Source organism: Solea solea, chromosome 3 (genome assembly GCF_958295425.1).
Source record: "Solea solea chromosome 3, fSolSol10.1, whole genome shotgun sequence".
In the NCBI taxonomy this organism is placed as follows: Eukaryota; Metazoa; Chordata; class Actinopteri; order Pleuronectiformes; family Soleidae; genus Solea; species Solea solea.
Genome location: NC_081136.1, coordinates 26,854,643 through 26,880,439, shown reverse-complemented (window position 1 = coordinate 26,880,439; position 25,797 = coordinate 26,854,643). Strand labels below are relative to the sequence as shown.

Genomic DNA, 25,797 nt, shown 5'->3' with positions numbered 1-25,797 from the left:
TGATCCCTTCTTCTTTTTTTTTTTTCCTACCAGAAACTTCATTAGAGTTTAACTCTACAGGCTATAATCTGATCGGTCGCCTTGACAACGCCCCACAGAGTGCTCATGAGTGTGCACACACGTGTGTATATTTGAGCGCAAGCATGTTTGCCCTTGTGCATTCTTGTGTGTCAGGGGTGTGGCCTCCGATAAACATACAGTATAAATAGAATATGTACTGAGTGGAGAATACAGCACGAAAGGCTGCCAGTACTTTTACTACTACGACTATTACTTAATATACCATTGCTATTTCTGCTGTTACATTGTAAAGTGCACATGCTGCATCGTCAACCTCACCAGCAACATTACATTCTACCTCCAGTAGGGGGAGCTGTGTGTCCATTTAGAAGGAGACAACTCACATCTCATACTCATACTCAATCCAGTATACACCCAAACAAGTAATTTCTTGTGGTCTGGAGTCATTCAATATAAAGCTGACTATTGAAAGAATCTGCCAGAGGGAAGAAGTTGCACATTAACTTACATTTTTTTTTTCTTCAGTCAGATGTGTTCAAAGAAGACTTTGAAGGAAAAATCTAACATTTCATGTTTTCAGTTTGGTTAAGATGATGAAAAAAAATAGTATTAGTTTGGTTTCTTGAAAAGCTGCTGCTGTACTTGGAATATTTGTCTTCAGGTCTTAAAAATGCAGTAAAATTCTCATCATAGAGGAAACAGTTTTTGCATATTTATGACACAAGGTCTGTCCTGTCTCTTCTTGCTTTGACTTTGCTCCTCCCCGAACCTTCAAGCAGCTGCTACTGCTACTGCTGCTCTGAAAAGAAACATGAAACACAAATGAAGAAGAAGGAAAATGTTTCTCAGTTAAAATATCATCTAACTGTAAGAAAAAGATAAAAAAGAATTTGTGTTTGAAAATCAGTGTGAAGGATGGAAGGAAACATTTTGAGGGTTTCAAATCACGCTGTCAAAAACAGTATAACGATTTTACAAGGTACAGTGAAATCTGCAGTGTGTATGTGTGTGTGGTTACACATGGCTCACAGCTTTCACACATTCTTAACTGGAAACATCTACAGCTCATAAACTACCAGAAATCTCTCCCGCCGCCCCCTTTGGTTTCACCGCCAGTTATTGCCATCTGTGTATGTGTGTGACAAAGTGTGTGCATGAAAGGCCAATTTTTATATATTTGTTTTTATTTTTTATTTTTTTTAACACACAGTGACAAGCACACTTCTTCATTTTCTGCAGCGTGTCTGGTGGTGAGCTGTTTGACCGAATCGTGGAAAAGGGTTTCTACACAGAGAAGGATGCAAGCACGCTCATCCGACAAGTACTGGACGCAGTTAACTACCTGCACAGGATGGGCATTGTACACCGAGACCTGAAGGTACCATAACAGATCCAAACACACAAACACACACACACATTCGCTGCCTCTTCACTGAGGCTTGATCACATGTACATACACACTCTTACTCCCCCATTTCAAATGCACACAATCCTCATTCTCACTTGTCAGCCAGTGATTTACTACAGCAATAAAGGCCTCAGCTATAAAACATGCAGTGCATCTTGGGTCAGTGTGGCGCGTGCCGGCTGTTGGAGCAGAGCGGATTAATTAAAGCACCAAAACAGCCATAAGTTAAAAACCAATTGAAATCACTCTCTCTCTCTCTCCCTCTCTCCCTCTCTCCCTCTCTCCCTCTCTCTCCAGCCAGAGAACCTGCTGTATTTTAATCCTCTGGACGAGTCAAAGATCATGATCAGTGACTTTGGGCTTTCCAAGATGGAAGGCAGTGGTGACGTCATGTCCACAGCCTGTGGTACTCCAGGATACGTGGGTGAGTTTGGGGTCGTCCTTTCCCTCTTCATGTATAGCAACTGTATAATGTCATTACCATGTTATTATATTGTTGGACTTCTTGGCCCGTAACAAGTGGCACGTGAACATGATGACATCACTCATAGGACTCTTATTTCCCATTTTGATGCATAAAGTCACAATTTGAAGGGCGACACTTTAAGGTTTTGCAACCAGAAGTTCACGCACGTAACCTGTAATCAGGCTCCTATTGGTCGATACCAGCTGTCAATCACACTGGTGTCCACTCGTATTTGCTATGCTTTATTGTCCATTTTCCTCTTAATGGTAACATAATTTACAAAACTAACATAATTTGTTATTGAAGAAGGAGACAATTAACTCTTTGATTAATGGTCTTTTTTTTTTGCAGACTTTTGCTTTCACGTACCCCTCCAGACAATCTCTGGAGTTTACATTTGCATATATGTGTGTGTGTGTGTTTGTTTTTACATATTGTGACATATTTTCAGTTTTGAAAGCCCGCATATTTCCAAGATGAAACACAAATTATCCAGCTGCTCTTACATAAACATCATACAGTAAACAAATCTGTTGTGAAAGCACAAATAATCGATTCTAATGCTGAACTTTTGAAATTGATGTTGTTTTATCACCAGAGGCCAACTGGCTTCCATTCAGCTGGGCTTAGTTTTGTGCATCAACATTTCCAAATATGTTGGTTTCTGCCCATCAAGACTTGAATGCAGCCCTGAGTTTCAACCAAAAACAGTGCCAGCAACATTTTCAGACTTCTCTGTGTTTATGGCTTTAAAACACTGGGGTAGTATGTGTGGCAGGAGTATCCAGAATAAGAATGTATGCATTTTAAAAGGAAAATGTAGTGTGGAGTGTGCAGCCTTAGTTCACAACAATTTCAAATTCTATTCTATTTGCTTCGATCCAGTTGAGTTCATTGTAGGGCTCCTCTGTCTCTTTTGCCCAGGGCCACAAATGAATGCTAAAATGCCCCAAATACCAAATTTTTGTCTTTTCTTGAATGTTCGACTGTTAAACCAGTCTATTATGACCCATAGATTTATGTGCTCACTGGGCTCCTTTATCCCTAACGTCTCACAAAATATTAACATCCAGTTTGTAATTGCAACTGTGATGAACAAGGACCTTCTTTTTTTCTAAAACTACTCTCTAAAGTTCAAAAACCTAAGTAACATCTTAATCAGACTTCTCATTTTTGTGAGTAAGCGAGCACCAGACACGATGAGCTCAGTGTGTAAAAAATGCTCCATTTCTGACTCCAGCAAAACAAGAGCCCAAACAGTCACCATCAGTGAGTCAGGACTGACCCATTAACAAAATCATCCACTCTGATTCAGCACACATGTGCAACATTTTGGCCCATATACCAGATTTCAGTGCCATTTTTTTGTATTGTATGTGTGTGGGGGTCAGCCAAATCTATTTGGAGCACGTCTTTGTGTATGTGTGTGTTGCGAGGTTACGGTGAGCTCATCATCAACAGTAATTTGCTCTGTCGGTAATGAGCTGCAGTGGAAGGTCAGAACAGTCCAGTTAGCCTCACAAAGTACAAGAGGAAAAATGTCTTAGGTTTCATCTTCACCAGTCTCTCTCATGTCGGCAACAACATTTAGAAGCTATGAGATCCTTAACCTCATGCAAAACTTTCCCCGCCAGTAACCAAATTTGGCATGTGATTGTAATTTAGACAGACACGGAGAGCTTGCATATTTTCTTTGTTTTGATGCTCATAAAACAGCTACATTTTCCATGTAAAACCTGACCAGAGAGTTAACTAGGCCCCAAGCAGACAAGAAAATTAAATACAAACACACGCCAGATTTAAAACATAGTTTAACAGCCACAAGGCTTCTGTAAAATGTAAAATGAGTTGTATTGCTGCTAAATATCTAAAATAACTAAGCACTTCTTTCTCTCTCAGCTCCTGAGGTGCTTGCTCAGAAGCCATACAGTAAAGCAGTGGACTGCTGGTCCATCGGAGTGATCGCCTACATCCTGTAAGTACCAACTCGTCTTCTTTCACCCATGTCCTCTTCCTGTCTCTGTTCCTGTCTAATTCTAACTGGAGCACACCCAGATAATGCAACCGAGAGTTCAGCTACTAGAGAGACTACAGTTCCCACCCCCGACCTGCAAATAATAGAAGAAGCCAGTGCACAGAAGAATAAAACAACAGTGATGGTGTGGTCTAATGAATGTCTCCCTGCAAAAATAGTCTTAAACTCAAGACAGGAGAGGAACATGTTCATGTTTTATTATGTAAAACCAAAACAGTTAAGGAGCAAAAAGAGGCTAGACACAATTATTAAAAAATGTAAAATTTAAATATATTGTCACAAAAATCTACCCACTTCACATTAGGGCAGGGTTGTTTATATGGACAAATATGGTGCCATTTGGTGTTAATGTTGAAACATCTGTTTGTTTTTTGGGCTATTGTAATAACAATTGTACAAAATTGAAATTGCAGCAGTTTTATTGAATTTTTTTTAATTGCACAGCTTTATGCTCATCAAAGCTGCTTTGATGTTATTTAAATGGATTTTCATAGCTTCATCCAGACTGTGGACTTAAATTACAGTTTGCTCAGACAAGTGTTAGACACAAAGGTTTTGAACCTCTATCAAAGCAGCTCGACTTACACATCTGTCCTTGTTTTCTACCAATTGGTACAGCGATTGACTCAGACTTACTATGACATAATGTAGCTCAGAGACTCACTTCCATCTAATTCTAGCCTTGTATGGACATGGAGCTGCAGGTTCCTTTTCCTGGGTTTTTGTTTGTTTTTCCTCTGCTGTGTCACATCACCTACTATCCCTCCCCCAGTTTTAGAGTGTACGTGGAATGTCAATAATGCTGCGGGTCACTGTGCACATATACATGTTTTTGTGTGGGGCATGACCCCTCAAGTTTGGACAACACTTGAAGCCACTATTTTAATTATTTTGTGCGCACTTGTGTGTGAAACATTACTAGCTTGAGCAGAGGCTCAGATCAGGGGTCAGAGGTCAGCAGCGGGTTAATGGGATGAGGCAGAGAGAAAGGCATGAACTAAAACAAATGTTTGTGTCTGTAATTTGTCTCTGCACTAAAATCTCAAAGTCTCTCACACCTTATGACATAGACAGTATATTTGTGTGTGTGTGCTATTCTATAAAGCACATGTGTGATGAACTCTGTGTTGGTAAATAAAATAGTGGCAAAGAAGGTTTTGTGAAGCTCTGAGATGGTATGTGTCCATGTATATCATAACACCATTACAAAGCATAGTTACAAAGATAATAGAACCAAAATAAAAATAAAATAACAAAACGAAAAGATGAAGAGCAAAGTAATCAAACAATAAAATCAATAAAAAGTATGTTTTTAAAAGTGAAGAAGACAATGTGTTTCTCTCATTCATCGACAGTCAAGCTGCATGTGTGTGTGTGTGTGCCTGTGCATACTTGTGTGTTTGCAGAGAAAGACAAAAACAGCTCCCTGCTGGCAATTAGCACAATTAGTGTTGGGATTTAGACCTTGTTAGCTTTTTTACTGTTGCTCAGGTGGAAAGATCACATGAGGTAATCAGCCATGATAATCACGCTGGAGTCGTGTGTGTGTGTGTGTGTGTGTGTTGGATGAAATGGAGGGTGAACTGGGTGAGAGATGGGTCTTTAACCATTGAGAACCAGAAAAACAAAAAGGAGAAGCCTTTTCTCTCCTCATTGAAGACAGAAGCTCTCTTTCTTTCTTTCTTTCTTTTTTCCTGGTGTGCTTTTCTTTTATTCTTTAGTGCTCGCGTGTGTGTATTGACGTCTAACAGCAACATCGAGAACTTGAGTAACGAGGTGCAGATGATGTTTGTGGTCGAACAGCTCTGTTATTGGTTCAGGTGGCTCATTATTGAGCCTCACACTGGTTCACCAGCACGGACACACCACTAATCTCATGTTAACGTGATTAAAGTGACAGAGCCAAATACTGCTAACACAGAGACTGTTCCAGTAACCTCACCTTTGTCCTCTGACATGAATTTATTAAAGGTGTTTTGTATACAAATCCTGTCACAGTAAGTAAGTGACAGTATTTGTATGCAGTACAGTACAGTGCAGAATAATTATAACTACTTTATAGTAGAATACACTGACAACAGCACTACCATATGCACTCTATGACTGATGTGATAGGCTAGGTAATGGTGGCCTCCACATACCACAAAAAACATTTGCAGATGCACGCTCAAGCTGGTTTGTTTGTTTGGGCCGCTATAGCAATATTGCGGCACAAAATGGCGGCCTCTGTAAAGAAACGCCTTTGCCTAAAGTACACATAAGACGTATTATACATTACATCCTTATTGTATATTTGTACAGAACAATTATTTTTATTGTACTATTTATTACTATTATTTGCCAACTCTTATTACCACAACGACGTCCCTCCAGCCAAACACAACATATCTGGTCACAAAACAATTTTTCATGTGATATTCTTGTGTGTATCTATTATATCTCATGTCACTGTCCTTGTTCGTCACACTATCTCACCAATGTATATAAAAAAGACTTGTTCTTGTCACAATATGATTAAACTCTTCATCTGCAGGTTGTGTGGTTACCCTCCGTTCTACGATGAAAACGACTCCAAACTCTTCGAGCAGATCCTGAAAGCTGACTACGAGTTTGACGCACCATACTGGGATGACATATCAGACTCAGGTCAGTGTTTCACGTCTCCTCCTTTTATCCTCGATAGCCATTTTTCCATTGAGTGGAACAGTTCGCTTCGGTACAGTACAGTACGTACCACAACAGTCAGCTGATGGAGCGACAGAAAAACGTCTGTTGTGTCACGTTCGATGTCGCTGTCCGTTGTTGTCGCACTGTTACGGCTTTACCAAACCATACCGTACTGTACCAAATGGAACCGTACCATAATGGAAACATTGTGTGCCACAAAGTCTAACATGTGGCACATGTGGACCACACATCCCCACCTCCATCATGGTCTCTGACATCATCTATCTGGAATGAATGTATGTAGGAACACCGTGTGTGACTGACTGACTGACTGTGTGGGGTCACTCTTTAACACGGTTATGCATCTGTATAGTCCAGCAGTTAATCTAACAGATATTGTTGTTACACGAATAACAACACTGTTTTTGGTTTAGTTTTTCAGAATAGTGCTATGAACAGCAATCAATCTGTCATGAGGTCCCCAAATTAGGCCCAGACTTAAATATCCCAACTGTTGTCTGAATTACCATAGAATCTGGTAAAGACATATTTGGATACAAGCAGATTCATTCAGCTGACTTTACCTCCTGCTTCACTCTGATAGTGACACTTTTAGTGCTGACTTTCCCACAAATTGAATTCGGTCTGTGAAGTAGCAGGGATGTAAGTGACTGTGCACAACCATGCAGTGAACACACATTGGCAACAGAGCTCAGGCGACAGTTATACATGCCATTCCCAGAAATGGGTGAACAGATTGTAACAGATGTTTCGTAGGAAATGTTTTTTAAGGGGTCCCCAAATACATTTGTAGTGCTTTTCCCAGCCAGTCAGAAATTTCTATTTCTATTTCACACACAATGCTCTCATCACAGTTTACATTGGGAATTGGGTCTAAAAAAAATAGTGCGGCAGATGTAAAACATACTAAATTATAACCTCTTGTGTTTTCAAAAGGAATTTATATTAAATTGGTTCACCACGTCAGTTTAGATAATTAGTGGCGAACGCTGAAATGTCCATCGTCTCATCAGTCCAAAAAAATGTTGGTCAAGTCTTTTATGTCACACTTTGCTTTTATTTAAGCTGACGAGTTTAAATAAATGTGTAAACATACAATATATATTTTATGTATATATGGTATTTTTCTGTTGACATTTTGTGATTGACACTTTCTAATTCATTTATCTTCTCAGCCAAGGATTTTATCAGCAATCTGATGGAAAAAGATCCAGCCAAGCGTTTCACCTGTGATCAGGCACTCAGACACCCTTGGTGAGAAACGCACGCACCCACTGTGACAGTCAGACTCACAAAGAAGACATCAGATCAATACAGATATTGACGTGCAGTCAGATGTGTCAAAAGAGAACCTGTGTCTGTGTATGTGTTAGGATTGCTGGGGACACAGCTCTCTGTAAGAACATCCATGAGTCAGTGAGCCGGCAGATCAAGAAGAATTTCGCCAAGAGTAAATGGAGGGTAAATTTTGTTTATTCATTAAATGTATTTTTGTCATAGCAGAATGTTGCACTACTGTTCAGCTTTTGGAAAACAAATTGCTCTGTAGATGCTCACCTGGCCAGCCATAGAGTCAAATACTTTCTCTCAAAAGCTGCTACCATTCATCCAGCTTTGTACCACACCTGTTATTAATGTAGAGGGCAGTAAAATTACAAAGGCAGTATTAGTTTGCACTTTTCTATTCAAAATGTAGCACTAAGTGTGGTGATAATGGACTTGAATTAAACCAGTTTAATGACTTAGAACAGATGTGCAAATGTGCACTTCATGTGACAATCTTCAACTCCAAAATAAAACCAAATAAACTTAAGCTCAACATAAATTCGATATCTAAATAATGTAAAAAAAAATAATAATAATAATCTCCACACATGACTCTCGGTCCCTGGTGCACAGGCAGCTGCTTAGTTCACTTATGCCTTTGGGCCAGCTCTGCTCATGGCTAACATATTCAATTTAAAACCCAATAAACTCTACTAAATGTTCCACACTGTACCTTTAACTTGAGATAAAGTGAAAGCTCTTTCTTTCTTGCTTGCTTTCTTGCTTTAAATGTTTTCATTTCCATCTTCCCTCCAGCAAGCATTCAATGCCACCGCCGTGGTCCGGCACATGAGGCGGCTGCAGCTTGGCAGCAGTATGGGCAGCAGCATGGACTCCTCCAACCCACCGACCAGGCAGAACCAGTCTCAGAAGCTGGCCCAGAGCCTGAGCCAGACAGGCCAGAACCAGTCAGCTCAGAGCCAAAACACAGCGCAGAGCCAGAGCGCCAACGTAGCCGCCAGCAAAACCTCCGACAACACCATAGCAGCTCCGCGCAAGGAATGTGAGTATGAGTCAGAGGTCTCAGTGACGCCAGAGAGGCAAGAGAACATATGTGCAGGACAAAAAGTTAAACACTTCTTGTTTTTAGGAATTGTCTTATCCTAATTTTAGGCTATTTCACACCACACGATTTTCAGCACGATATAAGCGATCAAATTTTGCAATTAATTGCCCCTAATGGACATTTGCAGTTCCTAAGTGTGAATAATATTCAAAGGCACACCAACACCTCCTCCTTCATCATAACCGATACCAAAACAGGAATATAACAGTGCTTCATTAGACTGTAGAAGAGGAAGTAGGAAACAGAGAAATACAATAGAGTTTAACAACATATCACAATATCCCATCATGATACTGCATTAACTGAAATTGTGATGATATTTAACAGAATTTCAAAGTAAAAGTGTTTGTTAAGTGTTTGATATGGAATGGTATAATGTAGATAGATAACAAAGACGGACAGAAAAAAACCCTGAAGTAAATAATAACATGTGGACAACTGTAATTAAAACACCAAACATGCTTCTATATATAATTTAATGTTAAATGTAAAACATAAATATAATATATAAATATAACTGAAGTATTATTATCATTATTATTATTTAAAATAATTGCTAAGAAACATATTTAATATCCTGTTTATATTCTATCACCTTTCTGGCAGCTGCGACTCAGCCACAAGGCTGTGTTTACAAGGAAGTGTTTTTCTGACCACATGTGTTTTTATAATAAAACATTTGGGTCAGTGTCACTGAAGTTCACTATGTGAACTCACAACGACTGCTTAATAAAGTTTGGTGTGCACAGCAATCCGACTCTGAAACTTGAAGAGTTTCCCCACAAGCTAATAGTGTACAGTATATAAAGTTGCATTAGTCTATAAAGAGTTTGTAGAGCAGAATGTGTCTCTCCTTAGCATTTTCAATACTGCAAGTTTATCCATATTTGTCTTGTGCTACAAATATTAGCATTTCCTGCACTGCAAGGTATTTTAACTATTTGCCACAGTTGTCCTTAGTTGTGTTTCTGTCGAGTAGAACAGTTCGATTTGGTACAGTATGGCACATGTTTGTTTTTTTTGCATTTCCATTTGGAATAGTACCAAAATAACTAGCCCTTACCGTTGGCACCCTCCCCTTGGGGTATGAGAGTAAAGGTCAGGGTGGAGCTACACTGGATCCGCAGTCTATTCTCATACAGAGTCTTTACATTGACGTCTTGTTGAGATAAGGAGCTGCTGGATGTCCTCCATTGTTGTCTGTTGTGGCGTGTTCGATGCTGTTGGTTGTTGTCACACCGGTACGTCACACTACATATCTCACTGACGCGGCCATTGGGCACAGCCCACACCCCGCCCACAAAATAAAGAAAGGTACTGTTCTTAGTCGGAACGCAACGCACTGTACCAAAGTGAACCATGACCCATGATGGAATCACAGCATTTGCAAACTGAGTATGTGCTGTGCAATCGTCAGTTAAGGCAATTATAAAGCAAAATGGCATGATACGCTGCTGATTTAACTGCTAAGTCCCTCCCTCTCAGGTGTGACTGCACCGGTCACGCCCTGCAGTCTGGCGTCTACAGCTGCTTCTCCAGCCACCGGGGCAGAGCTGAACCGACCCCATCCCTCAGCAGTGCCCGCCCCAGTGCTCACTGAGACCAAGTGACGCCAGGCCCCGCGGGGAACCAGCTGGGAGGCCACAGCACTGTGAGGCAACGAGAAACAGGAGGACAACAGGAACGAGAAGAAGATGATCCTCTTCCTCGTCCCTATTTTTCACTGTACTTCCTCTTGGATGCCCCTCAGCCAGTTCCCCGCCCTGCTCCCGGGAGAGCAGAGGACTTTACCTCCTCTCCACCAGTTCTAGCCACTCAGCGCCACACTGTACGCCCACCGCCCACACAGCAGAACAGCAACAGCACAGCTACTGACTCTCATTGTGGATCGTTCTGCTGCCAGCTGTACTTGGTGGCTGTGTGATGATGAGAGTCCACTGCTCTAAACTTGAGCAGGAGGTTTGGTGGATTCATATTATTCAATGTCAGTCAACTTCAACTTCCCTCTTGAATCTGGTCTTTCCTGTTCCACTTTATTAAGCTTTATTCCAATTTTTGGTTTAATTGTTGGCAACTGGATATTTTAATTTTTTACTACTACTATTATTGTTGATGTTGTTGTTGTTGTTGTTTTAAAGGAGCTATATGTAACATTAGACAAATAGATAATTGATAATTGCCAAATTGATAGTGCTGCTTTGGTATTATGACTGTAAATAATTAAATAAGACCAAAGACAAGATTGCTATAAATTCTACGAGTGTTTCTCAAAACTAAGACTCCATTTCCCATGATCGCAGTATTTCACCTTAGCCCTGTTTCCACCACGAGGTACAGTTCAGGATGTCACGTAGTTATTTATGTTGTTATTGTCAAAATTTGTAAAGGGTACAAAAATAACAGCTGTGTGCTGTCCCACTTTTTGGCCCCCTTTTGTTTGGGTCCCTAGCACAGTGGTCCAGCACCCAAAGGGTGGAAACTGCAGTCTGTCCATTGGTCGATAAAGAACCCTTTCCATCGGGCAACAACGGGAACGGAATTGGGGGAAAAAAACAAAATGTTATGTACTGTGCTTTACCACAGAAAGAGGACTCAAAGCCATTATTTTTCTTACTGAATTTACTTGCGGGCTACACTGTTGTGCTGGTATGATGTCATGCTATTTATGTTGAAGACGCACAGGCATGTAGCCTATACACCGTGAGCTGCACTGTACTGGGTGGAAATGTAACTATTGTTTCCACCATCACTACATTCTCTGTCATCGGCACCTGTAAAGCAATCAGTACGATTTAAGGCTGGCAAAGTTCTTAGTGACAACCTCACATGTAAACACAAATTCTACTAATGTTGGAAACAAACGTGACAGTGATTATCCATATGAAAAATGCTACACATAGCACCTTTAAGACCTTTTTCTATGTTCTTATGGGCTTGTCCATCTGTTTGTTTGTGCTTAAAGAAGTGCTTTTAAAGAACCATACGACTGTTGAGATGTGAAAACATGATTAAGCGTTTTACCTATTTTGCACAGAGAGGTCCAGATGTGTTCTCAGATACAGATTTGCGGCACTCCACTTATGTTTTTCAGGCTGAGAGTTTAGATTGTAAACCTTTATGAAAGAGACGATTTTAAAGCAGTGTACTACTTGTTTGTTGTCTGAAACAATTTAGTTTTTCTTCTTAATTTGTAAGTATCTTTAACAATCTCCCTTTAAGAGTTACATATACAGGTTGCAATGATGCATGCAGCAAGTTAAGGGTATGATGAGAAAGACATGTATATATGATGATGATGATGATGATGGAGATACGTAGCTCACCATTTGACTTCCAAACTACAGAGTCTCAAGTAGCACAGTGCAGTTACACGAGAGCTATTAGATACAAAATGTTAGACTCCATCTCACAGATGTTTAACTGCCTGTGTGAATCTTCAGATTTTGCCTCATGTGGAGTCAAAATCCAAGTCGGAGAAGCTGCTGCCTTTAATTATTTGCTTTCACCTTCTAATGAAGCCATGATCTCCACGTCTCGCATCATCAAGCTGCGCCCAGTTCAGAAGTGCTCAGGGAAAACAGCTGCAGCTGCACTGTGTGCTGGAAAATACTGGTTTAGTCGCCGTACAGGTGTGACGTGGCGTCACAGATAACGACCCAGAGATTAAGATGTTAGTTGTGTCCTCACCGCAGAATTAAATATTGCCCTGGTTTCAGACTGCACCACAGAAAACTCAATCGCTATAAACACTGCTAGTGAAAAGTTTAACCTCATCACTTGGCTGCAGAACACCGTAGAATTGTCTAAATGGGTAATTTGGGAGGTTATTAGGAAGGCAAAAGACACTGTGTGGACGTGAGCGCCTTCTTTATACAACACTTTCAGTTTAAGCACCTGCAAAAGGTTTTGTTTTGATGATGGATGAGTTTGAGGAAGTCGTTGACAGAACTGAGGAGGAAGATATTTGGATTTACTTTTATGAAGAGGACAGGAGCTCAAGAAACAGAAGAGTAGGGAACAAGATTTTTTTGGTCCTACAGTTGAAGATAACATTCTACAGGTGTGCAGCACGAGAGGAAAGTGTCAATCAACACTATTTTCCTGCCCTTTTCTGTCAATCGACACATTGAAAAGTGTCATAGAGTGGAGTATAAATCAGGTTTAAATCTGATAATCTCTGTGTAATCTGACTTTTTATCAGACATGAGTTCTCTTGACTTAGATTTGGCAACGATAGCTTAATTAGTGGTTAATGGCCTTTCAGACATGACTCAGAATGCACAAGTGTACCATGTCAATCCTACATATCACGGTGTCATGTCTAAATTAGATGCAAAATCTTCTCATCCCTTTATTGTGAATTGTAGCCAAAGACTTGTGAGGGTACAAGGATAATTGGGTTCATTCGTCAGTACTTGACGCATTAGCTGGAAAGGAACAAGTCAGATATAAAGTTGATAAAGGCACAAGTGAATTTAATGAAAGGGCTGAAATCCAGCTGCAAATGAATCTGGAGAGATTAACGAATGAATGACTTTTCCTTACTATTCTGTTGCCATTGATCTTTGTTACTATCTCCATAGAGTGCTGCTGAAAAGTATCTGCGTTTTTTATGGTAGTTCATGTGGCATATGAGGAGAGTGTGAGGCCACAGTTGGATCAAAGTCAATCCCATTTTTAAAAACATTGGCTCACTGCATTTTTGCGTGTTCAGCCCAAACCCTCTGCCACTGAAAATGGAGAGTAATGCGGTATTTCACGATAAGTCCACGTACATTGTCCTAGCAGCTACTCCTTATTTAACTCAATACACCTGTAAGTCTAAGGTGTTCAAGAAAAGGCCAGTTAACCTCAAGTTATTGTGGGGGGTTTTCTGTGCATATTAGAGAAAAGTCAGAAGAAAAGCTAACCTGTCAGTGTTCCTTGGTGAATGGATTGCAACGCCCACGTCTCGACACAGTCCAGCTCTCAGAAACCTGTATTTACCGTGACGTTTTGACAATGATGTTAAAGATAGTGATGTTATGTGCCGTCAACCACATATTAAAGTCAATCCATGTAATGACCCATGTGCCATCAAGGGGCAAACTTTCAATCATGTAAGGGCTTAATTACAACAATCACCTTAATCTGATTAATCACTGTAACCATGTATAGTACGTACCCATTTACTGCTATGCATTTTCTACATTTTGAAGTGTTTCTTCATCAGCAGTTTGAAAAAATAACAAGGAAACCGTTTTAGTTTTTGGGGGAAGACACAGAGTCCCTACTTAGTTACTCATTATTACCATTGTTATTATTGTTGTTCCTGAATGAGCTATGTGATGTACATGGTGTTTGTTTGGCACAAGGATGTTAACGTATCGTCGGCCAAGACTGTAAACATACTGTCATTAAATATGATGTCGTCAGCTTGAGTCTGACATTTTGGGTTTACAAATGTGTTGTGAGGCAAACAGAGGGTTCAGGTTCATGCTCCTCTGTGGTTTTGTTTGTTCACTAAAGATACGAAAGAAAAAAAAAAAAGTCTTTTCTGAATGAATCTTTCTGTACTGAAGATGCTACTGTAAATAGATTGTGAATATGAATCATCATTTTCAAGGTAACATTTACGAATGTTTTGATTTTGAGGCATGAGTGAGTGAGTATGTGTTGAGAGAAGTTGATTGTATTCTCTATGGAATGTTTAATGTAAAGAAAAAAAAAAGCTGAATTCCCCTTTACTTCCCACTGCAGTTGGCTTTTCTAAGCTGTACAGCGCTGTGTGACAGCACAGTTTAATGCCATCAGTGTTCCACCACCTCTTCAGTCTCCAACTGAACGTGAAATCATCGTTTACCAAACTCAGGCTTACGTTTTTTGCCATTCTAAAGGAAGAAATCCAAAGCTGTGATCAACTCTGAAATACAGAAGAAGAAAAAAAAAAACGCTGTTTTGGCTGACAACGAGCCGCTCTCATCCGCCTGTTACCTTTATTCTTCTCTGACATGTTTTTTTTTCTTTCTTTCTTACAAAGACGCTGCTGAAGTGCATTGTCATAAAGAAACAAAACATGCATGTCAGAAAAAAAAAGTGCTTCAAGAATTCAACTTCACCCTGAGTGTTTGCATAATCTTGTATTCCCTTGTACGATGTTAGTATCTCTGTATTATGTAATGACACACACCGGCTGAGATGCCAGGGTTTATGAAAATTTGATGTAACTCAGTGGAAAGTTTCAGTTTTACAAACATTTTTGAGAGGAAAGTGTTTCACTAATCTTTGCACTGACGCCAATAGACATATACGTATATATATATATACACAGACACAGAATAATGTAAAAAATAATAATTTTATGATTAGCCTTTCAAGCTCCAGATATTTTCAAAATACACACGAACATGGCAAAAAGCATATGTAATTTCTATTCATATAACTTAAGTTATTAGGTTAGCTTAGCTAGTTAGTTATAAACTACAAGTTAGTTTGACTGTAAAGTATTTCATTTTGCTAGTTAGCTTTGCTCAGTTTCCAATGCACCATGTTAGTCAATAACTAACTTGCTCAGCAATTTAGTAATAGGGTAAGCGGAGCTAAGCTAGTTAGTTATAGACTCTAAAGTCATTTCATTGAGCTGCTTAGCTTTGCTCAGTTTCTAATGCTAAATGCTAGTCAGTAACTAACAATTTAGTAATAGGGTAAGTGGAGCTAAGCTAGTTAGTTATAGACTCTAAAGTCATTTCATTGAGCTGCTTAGCTTTGCTCAGTTTCTAATGCTAAATGCTAGTCAGTAACTAACTAGCTTAGCTGAATTTGAGTTCTAGAGAAAACTGAGCTAAGCTAATTAGTGATAGACCCTCAAGCTATGTCAGTTAGCTGATTAGCTTTGCTCACTTTCCAATGTACCATGCTAGTCACAAACTACCTAGCTTAGCAAATCATTTACAGAGTAAACTGAGCTAAGCTCAATAGTTAAAGACTAGCATAATTTGTTTGAAAGTAGCTTTGGGAGTAGGCATAATGGGAACATGAATTAAAAATAAACGACCAAAATAATGTTGATTCACAATGTTATTACAGTAATAGAAAAAGTACGATTCAAACTCTTAAATAAAGGCTCTAAGACACACTGAAATCACTAAATCTCACATGAAATCAAAAGCAACAAATCATGACCCGCTGGAAAGATGCAGTCTTCCCTTGAAGGCAACTCTAAATAAATCAGTAGGACTATATGTTGGCAAGCCAGACTAGTCACTGACATGACATATTACACCTCACATGCATCCTGGTAAATAGGAAGTTCACCGCTATCAACAAACTGAGTGTTTATTTATCACCACGTTTATTATTATTATTACAACTGTGTCTGTAAATCTAGCCAGAAGCTGCTGATCATTAAAAACTGTAGCACCCAAACAGATGTTTGTAGAACTTAAACTCAACATGTTGCGTCCCTGGACCTGGCCTCTCCCTGTGTGCGTCCTCGTCCAGCGCTTGCTGACTGTAGCTGGCTGTATTTACTCTCTGCATGTGACCACAACTATTTCCCACCTTGTGCACTGTTGTCACGTCGACAACACCCTCATGTCTCAGATCAGGCAAACCCTGATGCACTTTTTGTGCTGTGATGATGATGATGATGACTTTCTGTTAATGGGGCTTGTATATCCAATGCCTTCGACAATCATGTGCACATATCAGACTTACATGGCGTGACGACACAGGAGCGACTGATTGTGTTTCGTTGTGTCTTTTTCTCCTGGAATAAATCCTGAATGATCATAACATGACTCCTTAACCCATTTAATTGTTGTGTGCGTCCATGTCTAACGAAATAAAACGGGTATGGCTCATTGGTCATATTTATTCCCTGAGTAAGAACTACATGTCTACAATTATTAACATGTGTGCCTCCATGTGTATGTGTACAGCCATGGAGCAGACTCTCTACTGCTCTGACCGACATTTAGCCCGTGTATGTTCCGCACAGCAGATGTTTAGCAGACATAAGACAGATGTTGCCAACACTTGAGGCACATGTTGCCTTTACTAACACACTAGGATATATTATTAGGGTTTAAGCATTAAAAACACATTGTGCACAGATGTTTCCTCCCTGTGTGGTTTCTCCTTTGGTTTGCACTCTAGTATTCCCACTTTAATTATTTTGCATTGCTACCAAGGGTTCAGTAAATGAACCCACTCATCATATTTGCAATATCAGTGAGACAGTAACCACATTTATTTGAGACTTAACTGCCAGTGACAAACCATTTAACTGATAAACAAAAGTATTAAGTACCAGTGGCACCTTTATTTCCTACATAACATTATGAAATAAACATTTTTCAACTATCTGCATAAATGTGCGATGCCTCACAGCTTAGAGTCTGAGATGCGTATTTTTTTTCCTTTTTACTCTAGGTGTGAAAGAGATTGTGAAGTGGCAGCTGTGATTGACTTGAGATTGGTTGGCGTGTGAGGAAGTGAAGACGCGTTATTTGTCTTTACATAGAGCTTTGCTTCATAGAGCTATTCCCCCATTTGCTAAAACTCAAAATCTAAGTTAAAAGATATTAAAATATGTCTAATAAATGTGATGTCTTATTCCAGATTTGAGCAAACATTAACATTCAATTTATTTATCACTTGGAACATTTGAATTCCACTCTGCACTGATCCCTTACAGACTGTGAGAGGAAATAAATCCTCTTGAAACATGACAGAGAAGCTGCAGGCTGTGTCCTGCTCTCACAGGCCCTTTGAACATACAAATGTAATCTCACTTTGGAAGTCAACTTTGAAAAATGATACTCAAATAAAGTAAGTGACGTGCTGCTTCCCTGCTCAGCAGCTCTGTGTTTGCTCGTCACGGACAAGTTGTGATAATATCGAACGTTTATTAACAGAGTTTGGCCTCTTGTGGCAAAAGTCACCGCACTTCCTCTGCTCTCGCCTCGCTCTCAGTGGGAGATTATCTTCCGGACTCATGGGAACACACACACACACTAAAGAACTACAATGAAATCAAAGCATTTCACATCTCTTTGATGCTAATTACATGCACATATAAACACACACACACAGCAAAGAGGCAGAATTTAATTTGTCTTAAATTAAAATGACCATTCATATACACACACACACATGTAAATAGTGCATGTTGACGTTGGCTGTCAGGCTGTTAAGTGTTTGTGCTCAGAGTCACTGATCTCTGTGCCTCTTCAACTCATTCCTCCTCATCTATAATGCAGGATTTCACCCCCACCCCCTGCCCCTGCCCCTGTGTCTCTCTCTCTCTTGTGATGTTCTTTCTTTGCTTATCATTATCATAGCAGCGTTAATTACAGACAGATGATCCGAAACAGCGAGATAACACACAGACCAACGGGAAGTGGAACTGGGAACTCTGTGGCACGCTGTGGAATTTGAGGTGAAGGGCGAGGAGCGTCAGTAACTTTTCTGACTGGGGGACAGTTCTGACTGCAAACAGCAGGGGGTGATGTCAGGTCTCCTGCTGCTGCCAAAACACTTAACCAAACTATAACATGTGATGTAAATAATCTTGCTTTTGTCAGTAATGACCTTAACAAACGGTATTCAAGACTCTGCTCTAGACCTGCAGCCATAAAGAGGAGGTGTAGGAGGTCTTTACTTTCTTCTTTAGGCTTCTTCCTTTATAGGGGTCACCACAGCTGATCATCTGCCTCCACCTTGTCCTCTCCCTTGTGTCCTCTTCTGTTACGCCAACTGTCCTCATGTCCTCCTTCACAACATTCCTGCACCTTCTCTGTTCTCTTCTTCTTTTCCTCCTGCCTGGCAGCTCCATCTTCAACATCCTTTGTCCCGTATAATCACTATCCCTCCTCGGCGCGTGACCAAACCGTCTCAAGCTTGACTCTCTCACTTTGTCTCAACCTGAGCTGTCCCTCGAATATGCTCATTTCTAATCCCGTCTGTCCCGGTCTCTCCCAACAAAAATCTCTGGCAACTCTGTGATTACCCTGTAAATGGCCCTAACAGAGCTAACGCAGGGTCACATGACCATACAGATGTCTTTTTAATTTACAAACAGAACAGCTGCAGTAATCAGACAGCTATCCAGCAGGAAAAGGTAGATTTTATCTTCTGTATCAGTGACTTCTTTGCCAATGGAAGTTTTCCACAGGACTGCGTGGGTTGTGAAATAGAACTTGTCACAACATGTTTTCTTTTAATGGCATTTATTAAAAGAAATATCATAAATTCACCTTGTGCAGAGAGAGGACGGCGTTTGACAGGATGTGAACACAGTTCTTGATGTGTTGTCTCTCCGTGCTCTATAGTTTTGTCGTGGTTTTGGAGGTCTGCGTCCCCTTTTTCAAGGTCTTGTGATGTGATGGACATTTGCTTCCCGCCAGCACTTTCGGTTTTTGAGACAGAATCAGAGGGATATCTCAGCGACGTCCTGCTGTTCACAATGCTGCTGCCCACACAAACACATTCCTGTCACTTGATGGACCAGACAGACACACACACACACAGACACACACACTCTCCCCACAAAAGCTACACATACAGTCTCTTCTGACCTTGACCTTTCTTTACTCTCTCTATGTGTGGTGTTGTAGACCTTAACTGAACCTGTGGACCATTTGTACTATGTCAGATGTTAAGATTCACTGTCAATTTCACAAGTGTTGTTCATCCATCTTAAAATTTTATAAGCAAAAAAAACCAAAACTAAAACATTTGTACAAAAACATTCATGTTCGAGCTTGAATTACACGTCATCGCCAACGAACCGTCTCACACGTAGGAAATTTTATAACTAAAGGTAGTGAAAATAATAGATAGATATTGTACTTAAAAGGCTATGGATTACATCCTCTCTAAAGTTTGTGCACTTGTATCTGAGGCCGAGATTTTCTGACTTTTCGTTTGACCGGATAACTCGCGAAAATGGAGCTAAAATGCTCACGTGGATTGTTTTTTAAATGAAAACAGAAGTATGGATGTAGCTGGAGACTCTACGTTGACTGTAGGTGTGAATGCCTGTCTGTAAAACACTTTGCATCATCTTTATGGAAAATCACCTTGCTCTGTTTTGTCAGATGAACAGGAATCGTCGTCAGTGTTGTGTTCATGCAGTCAGAGCTATACAAAACACGTTACTTTACAACATAACTGTGGAGAGTAATACTTTAAAGGCGTGTTTACTTTGATACTATATGACACGTGCTGTTTGTTTGTCCCCTTTGTGGAGACTGCCCAGCAGCCTCTCACTCTCAACAGCCAGTTTTCAGTCCAGACTGGCTGCAGGTCAGGGCAGGTCAGGATTTAGTTAAAGTTGCAGTCGCTGGCGTGTTGCTGTGCTTGCGTAACGCCCTGGGGAAGGCTCCTCCTGTGTGATGGCGTTGAGATGATGCCCCTCGCTCCTCTCGACAGCCTTCAGCTTCACCTGCAGCTCCCGCAGCTCCTCCTCGGCCTTGCGCGCGGCCTTGCGGCTGTTCCTCAGGGAGCGCTTTACCTTGCGAACGCGCTCCTTCAGCTGACGGTTCCTCCGCTCCACGGTGGCCAGGCGCTCCTGCATCCTGCGCCGTTGCTCCTCCTCCTCAAACAGCGCCGCCTGCACCGAGGAACACAGCAGCTGTAGGGGAGAGGGAGAAGGGAGGTATTGACACTTTGCTGGTTATTTTGGAATCTCAGCAAATGTCCTTTTTACAGTTTGAACTCTTTGCCTCGCTCTTAGGAAGGCTCCGAGTCAGATGACCACCTGTCAAAACATCTGGGTGTCACCTGCCTGCTGTTTAGCATCATCTGTAAAAACAGTTGTTTGAGGACAAGTGAAGAAACACACACAGACACACACACACACAGTAACACAGGAGGAGCTGGAGACAATGTCTCTTTTCTTCCAAAACTATGTCAAGGCCACAGAAAGTTGAAGTGAGGGTTGAGTTTGTCGTGTATTTTGAATCCACTGAAAGACGCGATATGGATGCGTTTGATGGAATATGTTTTTCTGACGATGATGATGAGAGTGATGACGTTTGAAAACAACAATGCAATTACTCACACTGGCTGGTTCTTAACAGCCAGGACTCAGTTTCAGCCTGCTGTTGGTCTCACGAGACAAATCCTTGCTCTTATGTCCCACAATTGTTTCTCTTGAGTCGAACTTTCTCAAACTACGCAAACCGCTGGAGAAGAGAAAATTAACTTCCTGTGCACCTTGACCATCTTAGTATAGAAACGGATTACTTCTCATATGGACCTAAACCTAATTCTAACCCTAACCCTAACCCTAAAGCCAGGTCGCACCCCTTTAAAAAAGCCCATTAAAGTTTGGGTGAACCAGCCAAAATGTCCTCACAACGATATTTGAATCAAAATGAGTCCCCACAGCCTACTTCACTTACACACACATACACACACACACACACACACGCTGAGCTTTTAACAGTGAGTGCAACAAGCAGACCAAGCTCCCACATAAAATGTTAATGAGTCAAAAAAACTTGTTAAAGGTGTTTACATGACAGTTACGACCAGACTCTGTTCTCACTGTGGTTACACTTCAATCATTAGGGTTGCATGTAAACATAGCAGCGTGCTGATTAAGAGGTATTCGGGGGGAATGTGTCTCTCATTTTAATGTGAGCCATCAAACGCGGGCTACCGAGTTAAGGATGAGTAAATATGTTTTAAATGTTTGGTATGAAAGTGAGCTTCCAGGAGTCTCGCGGTAAACACGGCTCAGCATGTCGCTGGTAAAAGGAGACTTTGAACAAAAGCTAATTGAGGGTTTTGGCAGAAAAGAGGAGGAAGTCTCTTGTCTGTCCTTCTGGAGGGACGTCTGTTCCCACGAGGCTGAAACCAGAAGCAAAAACATCTCCCCCCATTCCAATTTTAAAGGCTGTTTTGAATGAGTTCTTGATTTCTCCCAGTACTGAGCGAGTGATGTGACCATGGAAATGCCTTCAAGATCCTTTAGACAAATCCTAGAATTCCGGAGAGTGTCTTTTTGTCCGAGACAGAGAATTGGCTTTTCTTCTGCTTAATACCTAAAGTACAAATGGCCGGGACATAAATTCCCTAAGCGAAACACCGGGTTTGGTGTCCTGCCTTGCCTGAAGGTTGTGGTCTCTACATGTGGGAGCTCGTCTTCTGAATGATCACTGCATTTAACCCCTGTCTGTCTGACCTCTGACTTCATAACTCAGAGGCTTTCGGGTCAAAGGGAGAAAAACCTTTGCCTTAAACCTCCCCTCACTGATGCAGCTCTACAGGTTTGACCACTGGACAATCAGTACATATCCCTGCACTGCCTTGTCCCAGTATGCAAGCATGAATGTGTCTGGATCCACTACATTAGTTGGCTACATGTCCTGTTTCAGCTTGTTTATATGAGGTGGCTGTTTGCTTGTCGAGTCTTCCGACCAGTCATTAACTTTACAGAGCATAAATTCAGCCCCCTTGTCAGTCCAGAAAATCTGCTGGTTTGGATTTGATGTTTTCTTGCACCAGCTTCTTATGCTATGTCCAGCTAAGGGGATGCAACAGTTTGTAAATGTATTTTAAAAGTCCGGATTAAGCTGGACTTACACAACAATGTGTTGTTTTCTCATGTCACATAATTGTAAGTACTTATTTGGATCCTCACCCACATTAGTCAGAGTTCAGAGTCTGGAATGAGGTTCCAACATCTGGCCAGCTTTAATAAATCACTTCATGTTACATGAAATGATGACAGTTCATTTCAATTTTGAAAAGTCCGTATGATGTTTTCAGTCTGTGTCATTCAACATTATTATACATAGGACTGTTAACTCAGAACGCAGGCGGCATCCTCCTCAGCTCACAATCACACACATCCCAAGCAGTTACAGTCACTCAACTACCAAAAATAATAAAGACAGCAATAGTTTAAGTCGTACATGACCACAAATCTTGAATATAAACCCTTAAACTCGAGACCAACGTGAAACGAAAGCGGGATTTTCTTTGGTTGTAGCTTCTTAGATACTGACCCTCTCCCAGTGTGTGCCGCTACAATCTAGGTTCTTGTGCTTGGCCACTAAAAATGCAACATGAACACGCTCATCAAAGGAATTCCAGTATGTGCGGTACATCTACATCCATTTCTGAGCTACACAGCAGATATGAGGGTGTCAATTTACCATCATCACACTTCTGTGAAATATTAAATTAACTTCTGAGGAACAGCGTGGACCACAAATGTGCACCGTATCACATTATGGCTAATGGCTATGAAATGTGCAACCAAATCCAAATCACACCTGATATCCTCCAACTGCCTACTATCTCAAACGCTGCCTTGTTCTGTCTTGTTGAAGCTGCGACCTGCCCATATAAGTCACAGCAGGTGATAAATGCTTCAAAGATCTCCGCTTCAGACCTTCCTCCCTCTGTTGACAGGGTTCAGCTTATCTCCGCTCCCAGGTCATCTGGGTATGTTGCCTCATGCTGACACGGATCGAGGCTGACACACTTTCAAACTGCTGCCTGTCAAGGATGGTGGACCTTTGCTATTAGACCATTGACTTCTGCCTCAGGGAACCAGAGGCACGCACCACGACCAATCTGTTACTGATATGATCTTCAACTTGCTGGGATGTGATCACTGATCACATGCTGGAAATTCAATCTAAAAGTAAAAAAAATCTGTGTTTGTGTTTGCATTTTTGCTTTGTTGATTCTAGTGATCTTAACAATTTAAATCATCGCCCCTCAGTCTTCCAACACACTCTGAACTCACTTCTCAGCTGCACCACTGCCGATTCAGGACACAAGAATGTGCATGAGCGTGATGTCCTACCCTGCTGTCCTCCTGAGGTTCCCACTCGGGGCTGAAGGTGTGGAACGGCTGGCTCCCTTGGGTGCAGTTGGAGTACTGGAAGAGGTTGGAGAACATGCTCCTGTGCTCGGCCGTGTCAGGGAAGATGGCGTCCTGGAAGTTGATGCCGTGTGGGAGGATGTTGTAGTTCTCGTCCATCCTGCGAGTGGCACAAACAGGGAAGAATTGTGAGGGAAAAAAGCTGCAAGACTTTTAAGTGTTACTTAATTGAAAGGCTCATGCAGGCTCACGTAACACCTTTTTTGTTTTCTTATAAACTGTGGGGGAGAATGCAGTTAACATTTGTGTGACAACAACACCTACTTCTGAACTGTTAAATATGTAGCTCAAATTAATGTTCCTAATAGCTCCCTCCTCTTTTTTCCCAAAACCAATACAAGTGTCACAACTTTCAGTCCCTTCTGATCCAATATCAGTCGATAACAACACACCTTGCCATAACTCTAACTAAGTAAACTAATGAAATTCTCCAACTGTAACAAATATTCTGCTTCCATAAAGAACATCTTACCATCTTACTTTACTTTTATGCACCCTGTGCTTTGTAAACTATTTGTAATAATTAAGATTTTTGGATTGTATTGTATTTCATATTTTTGTTTACCAAAATCCGATTCAGTGATTTACAGCAGTATTGGCCAGATACTGAGGAATGCGTCCTGCCTCACCTGAGGAAGAAGAAGTAGGAGTAGTTCTCCATCACCGTGTAGGACTGGCAGGACAGGTACCCAAGACCTGTCAGGTTGAGTCTTGATCCGGTTGGAACCTCCAGCATGCTGCCCCAAGCCTGGTCGCACAGCAGCTCCACCTCAGCCGAGTACAGCAGCCCTTCTTCTGCGCCCTCGTATCCATACCCAAACCCGGACAGCGAGTTGTACAGGCTTCCCGCCCCTCCACTCAGAGGCTCCCGGTGTATCGCCAGAACCCGAGCGTACACAATAATCTCCGCCAGCTCGGCTCGGCAACCCTCGCTCAGCGGCCGCCACTCGGAGGGTAGCTGGCACCCGTGCGTAAAAGTGCCCCAGTGCGTAAAAACGCACAACGCTGTGAGAAGGAGAGTCGTGGAACACATCCCGAGGTGCCTTTACTGTCACTGAAACCTGATGTGATGATCCAATAGAGAAATGTTTGTTTTGTCCTAATTTCATAAAATTACGTTTCAAATGTGGCACTTTAAAAAAAACACCAAAACTTTACCTGATAATGTAAAGAAGCTTGTCTTCACAAAAATACCAAAAACACAACGTATCTCACTACATTTAGCTATTCGCCTCGCAGTGACTCAGACCTTGCTATTTCAGACTAGTATTATTTTTGATTAAAAAAACAAGAAGGAAATCATCCTTATGCTCAGAAAGCATGCTCTGCTCTAACCTGTCGTTGTGTTTCATCTGTGTCTGCTGTGGGCGTGAGCAGCTTCTCCACAGAGCAGCGCACCGGTGCTGCGTTCAGGGACTGACGGGACGCACTGACATCTGAGCTTTACTCCGTTCAGGTGCCTTTTGTCGTGTAATGTTGATTCACCTTATTTTGAAATTGCTGAACCTGTTTGTGGTAACTTGGTTCCAAACAGTAAACGACACACTCACTAGTACCACTTTACTGTTTATTCATATATCATCGTGTTTAATCAGTGAACGTGATGGTTCTGACCAAGAGGAAGAAGAATCTTTCACATTATCCTGCCTGAAAACAAAAACGTCAATACAGAAGATTAAGCCATTTTAAGGTGAATGTCGAAGTGAATAAGAGGAAAGTTAACTTGGCACAGGATGTGGCGTGAGCATCATGAATGACGATACGTTTAACGACACGTGAAAGAAAAGGAACAGCCACAAATAAAATGAACATCAAACTATCTGACACTGAATTTTAAAGCCCGCCCTATGGCTTTTACGGTAAAAAAAAAAAAGAAAGAAAAAAAAGAGCCCGCGACCAT

The 25,797-nt window shown here is 41.2% G+C and overlaps 2 protein-coding genes across 3 annotated transcripts in view; one reads left to right on the top strand and one right to left on the bottom strand.

Annotated features, from left to right (window-relative positions):
- camk1da (calcium/calmodulin-dependent protein kinase 1Da) overlaps positions 1 to 13,011 on the top strand; it is a 51,198-nt gene extending 38,187 nt beyond the window's left edge. The window contains exons 4-11 of the mRNA XM_058624051.1: positions 1,261 to 1,399; positions 1,727 to 1,853; positions 3,795 to 3,870; positions 6,464 to 6,576; positions 7,794 to 7,872; positions 7,992 to 8,079; positions 8,701 to 8,947; positions 10,496 to 13,011. Of these exons, the coding sequence (XP_058480034.1) occupies positions 1,261 to 1,399; positions 1,727 to 1,853; positions 3,795 to 3,870; positions 6,464 to 6,576; positions 7,794 to 7,872; positions 7,992 to 8,079; positions 8,701 to 8,947; positions 10,496 to 10,620 (994 nt within the window). The 3' untranslated portion in view covers positions 10,621 to 13,011. The remainder of the gene's footprint in view (positions 1 to 1,260; positions 1,400 to 1,726; positions 1,854 to 3,794; positions 3,871 to 6,463; positions 6,577 to 7,793; positions 7,873 to 7,991; positions 8,080 to 8,700; positions 8,948 to 10,495) is intronic.
- A 6,666-nt stretch (positions 13,012 to 19,677) lies between these two features.
- Positions 19,678 to 25,270, bottom strand: ccdc3a (coiled-coil domain containing 3a). 2 transcript variants are annotated; one of them, XM_058624055.1, is made up of 4 exons: positions 25,056 to 25,270; positions 24,527 to 24,958; positions 23,820 to 23,997; positions 19,678 to 20,627 (listed from the first exon to the last, which is right to left on the bottom strand). In XM_058624055.1, exons 2-4 carry the CDS (start codon positions 24,928 to 24,930, stop codon positions 20,322 to 20,324), a joined length of 888 nt encoding a protein of 295 aa, XP_058480038.1. In that variant the 5' UTR covers positions 24,931 to 24,958; positions 25,056 to 25,270; the 3' UTR covers positions 19,678 to 20,321. The 2 variants fall into 2 exon arrangements, with proteins under 2 accessions (XP_058480038.1, XP_058480039.1); XM_058624056.1 differs by having other exon boundaries at positions 24,527 to 25,270.
- Positions 25,271 to 25,797: the final 527 nt, after the last annotated feature.